Consider the following 3573-nt stretch of genomic DNA (forward strand, 5'->3'; position numbering starts at 1 on the left):
AACCCTTTAACATCGTGACTTCTGGGTTTGCTTTCGATAATAATCAACAAAATGGGAAAATAAAATCCGGTTTTGGCTGCTCTGGAAAATACATGAATCCCGGCAGCGGGGTGTGTGTGTGCGTGTGTGTGTGTGTGTGTGTGTTGGATTTCGCTTGTTTGTCCTAAGTTGCATTGACTGATGTGGAACATGCAGTATCCACCTGCCCAAACAATAGAAAAATCCGGTTTTTTTCCTGTTTTGTGGCTCCCTGTTTGCTCACCAGGTCCCTCGGCCAGGTGGGAGGTCACTGCTGTAGCCGCGACGCTGTCACACAGTAAGCAGACTATGTTTGGTATAAGATCTTCAGGGAAGTGTCTCCACGGCTCTTCTGGATCGGTATATTTCAGGAAGTTTGTAAACAATCTGTTCGCTTGCAAATATTTTAAATTTGTACAATTCTACCACTTTTTGTCTCAACACTTGGATTCCCTGACGTCTTTTGGTCTTTTCGCTCGTTCTCGCCTGCCTTCCTCCGCCCGCTGCTGTTTCTCCTTCTCCGGTTTGGTGACGCTGTCGTAGGAGGGGAGGGACGCGGTGGAGGGGGTGCCTTCCTTTTTCTCCCGGTTCATCCCCCCGTTTTCCAGTTTTGTGGCCGCTGGCCTGCGGCTGATGAAGCCCCGTCTTGCCAAGCGAGCCCTGTAAGCCCTCTGGATAACCACCGCCGAAACTTCCTCCTGCTTCCGCCGCAGCGTGGTGGTGATGGGCTCGTAAGACACTTTGGAAGGGTTGGATGCCACAAACCGCTCCTCCATCTGCTGCCTCAGGATATCCAGCTCTCCGCTGTCCCCCAGCACGCGTTTGGTGAAGGCAAACAGGATGTCTAAACAGTGGATCCTGTCTCCACTTACCATAGGCAGGTCCATGGCGATGAGTTCGATGGTGTTGGGTTTTGGGACGCGGAGAGGGTGCTCCAAAGCGTCAGCAAAGTCTGCGAGCTTGCTGTACTCGATGAACTGCGTGGCATCAGGGTCGAACTTCTCCCAGATCTCGTAGAAGGTCTCGAAGTCGTCCTCACTCAGCGGATCTGCGCTCTCCTCTGTCGCCACGCTGAAGTTCTCCAGGATGATGGCAATGTACATGTTGACCACGATCAGGAAGGAGATGATGATGTAACTCACGAAGAAAAATATCCCCACCGAAGGGTTCCCACAATCCCCCTTAAAACCACTCCCAGGGTGCTCCTTGTCCAGGTCGCAGTCTGGAGGCCGGTTTAGGATCGGCAGCAGCAGCCCGTCCCACCCAGCCGATGTGGTGATCTGGAACAGGCAGATCATGCTGTTGCCAAAGGTCTCGAAGTTGAACATATCATCTATGCCAGCCTCATGCTTGACGTAGGCAAAGTTTGACATGCCAAAGATGGAGAAGATGAACATGACCAGGAAGAGCAAGAGGCCGATGTTGAACAAGGCAGGCAGGGACATCATTAAGGCAAAAAGCAAAGTGCGGATTCCTTTGGCTCCTTTGATCAAGCGCAGGATACGTCCAATGCGAGCCAGCCGGATGACTCGGAAGAGGGTGGGCGACACAAAGTACTTCTCGATGATTTCGGCCAGGAACATTCCTACAGAAGAAGAAGAGAAGGGACAAGTGTGACGATGGAGCCGTGGGGCTGCGTCTGAACCCAGCCAAGAGACCAGGCACACAGAACGCCTTGGTCACAGCTCCAGAGGGGGTCTGCGATCGAGAGGCCTCACTTCAGGCTACCGACCCGACTTGAGAGGTGTAAGAGAAAGCTCCTTTCTAGCAGCAGACCCGCCTGGATGTGGGGTTTATACTGCAGGACAGTCTCTACAGGCCTGGGCAGAGCTTTCCGAGTGCCCTCGCCGTACTGGTGAGCTCCGGCGTGTTTTACAGACCAGCTGCTAAAACCCCAAGAGCTGCTGGAGGAAACTGGCTGGTTCAGCATTGAACCGAGCTGCGAACAAGAGCACAAAGGAGACGCTGATGCAGGCAGCTCTGCCACGCTGGGTTCGGGGGTTAGAAAGCGTTATCAGAGGGAGGAGGGTGCACGAGGCAGGACTTCAAGCTGCCCAGTTCTGCCACAGTCTCCTCACAAGGCTGAGAAGACAACCTGGAAGTGCTGCGCCCTACATATCCCCTTCGAAGACAAGAACATGCTCTGCTCTGCAAACGCCACGGCAGCCAAGCGCCCCCAGACCTCTGTCTAAACCGTGTCACACTCACCCACGATGGACAGAATCACAACCACGAAGTCAAAGATGTTCCAGCCGATGGTGAAGTAGTAGTGCCGCAGGGCGAACATCTTGAGCACGCACTCACAGGTGAAGAAGATGACAAAGACCAGGTTGATCCAGTACAGGATGTCCTCCATCTGCTTGCTCTGCGTGTCCGTCTCCACCATCATGGTCACCATGTTGAGGCAGATGAGCATCATGATGACTATGTCAAACGCTTGTTGAGTAACAAAGTCAAAGACAGCTCCTTGAATGCGGTTCTGCGCAACAGGAAGGAGACAACGGACAAACGAGTTTGAGCAAAAATCCACCATTAGGCAACAAATTATTTCACTGTTGGTGGAAGCAGGGATGAGGAGTTAAGTTTTTCCAGTATCTTATGACGCTTTCAAGGCAAACTCCAGCCCCAGTTCAATCTGTCTATGGGAAAGGCAGGAAAATGCTCTTATTTATACCCCGAACACGCTTCCACACCCCTGTCACCAGCGTATCTCCCTCACGGCAGGCGGGGCGAGAAAGCGGCTAGCCCCACCGCGCAGTGGTGGCCAGCTGCAGGGACCCTGAGCTGGCTCTCCCTCCCTCGGGGGTGTCCCGGCAGCGGTGTGGTTCCAGCAGCAGCCGGAGCAGCAGGGTGCCTCACCTACGGGACTCACATCGAAGCCTTTCGGAAAGCAGGGAACTGTGCGTAGGTCTCGATCAATGCTAATTGCCCGAGACCCCACTCGCTAATGCCCGGAGGCCTCCTGCCCTCCACCGATGGCCTCTCAGCCAGAGAGGGGCTTCGGATTGGTCTGTTGAGCTGAGTGAGCCAACGGATCAACAGCTTTTTAACCTTTCTCAGATGATCCCTGAATTACACTGACAAGAACATGGTGGAGCCCAGCATGAGCTGGAACAAAGGATGCTTTTGGAGCTGAAGCTCCTTTGAAAGTCTGCTCTGCAGGTTTCTCCTTCAGTTCCCTTTGTAACGTACTCACCAGAGGTCGGGGAATCGGTTTTTGAGGCTTCTTTGAGCCCAGTTTTTTCATGGCGTTATAGTACTTCTTTTGTTCTTCTGTCATGAAAATATCTTGACCTCCAAAGTAAAGGGCGAAAGGAAAACTGGTTACAATCAGCTCTTAGCCCCGGCGGGGAAGGAGTAACTCCGGAGCGAAGTCCTGAGGACAGCTGCCGTGTGGGGAGCTGCTGGTGGCTGGTTTAGACAGGAATAACTGACTCCCGAGGAGCACTGATCTTCCTTTAAAGACCCCCCCAGAAACGCACAGAAACTGTAAGGAACACCTCAGCTTGGGCCAGAGTTTCCCACAAAGCCCGGGGCTGCCTCTTGTGCTCCACG

At 53.3% G+C, this 3573-nt stretch overlaps 1 protein-coding gene across 1 annotated transcript in view; it reads right to left on the reverse strand.

Moving 5' to 3' along the window:
* Positions 1-423: 423 nt before the first annotated feature.
* LOC104491838 (sodium channel protein type 8 subunit alpha) overlaps positions 424-3573 on the reverse strand; it is a 9065-nt gene continuing 5915 nt past the window's right edge. The window contains exons 5-7 of the mRNA XM_010134310.1: positions 3215-3319; positions 2227-2497; positions 424-1603 (exon numbers count right to left, since the gene is read on the reverse strand). Of these exons, the coding sequence (XP_010132612.1) occupies positions 456-1603; positions 2227-2497; positions 3215-3319 (1524 nt within the window). The 3' untranslated portion in view covers positions 424-455. The remainder of the gene's footprint in view (positions 1604-2226; positions 2498-3214; positions 3320-3573) is intronic.

The sequence above is a fragment of the Buceros rhinoceros genome, unplaced genomic scaffold, assembly GCF_000710305.1.
Source record: "Buceros rhinoceros silvestris isolate BGI_N320 unplaced genomic scaffold, ASM71030v1 scaffold28104, whole genome shotgun sequence".
Lineage (NCBI taxonomy): Eukaryota > Metazoa > Chordata > Aves > Bucerotiformes > Bucerotidae > Buceros > Buceros rhinoceros.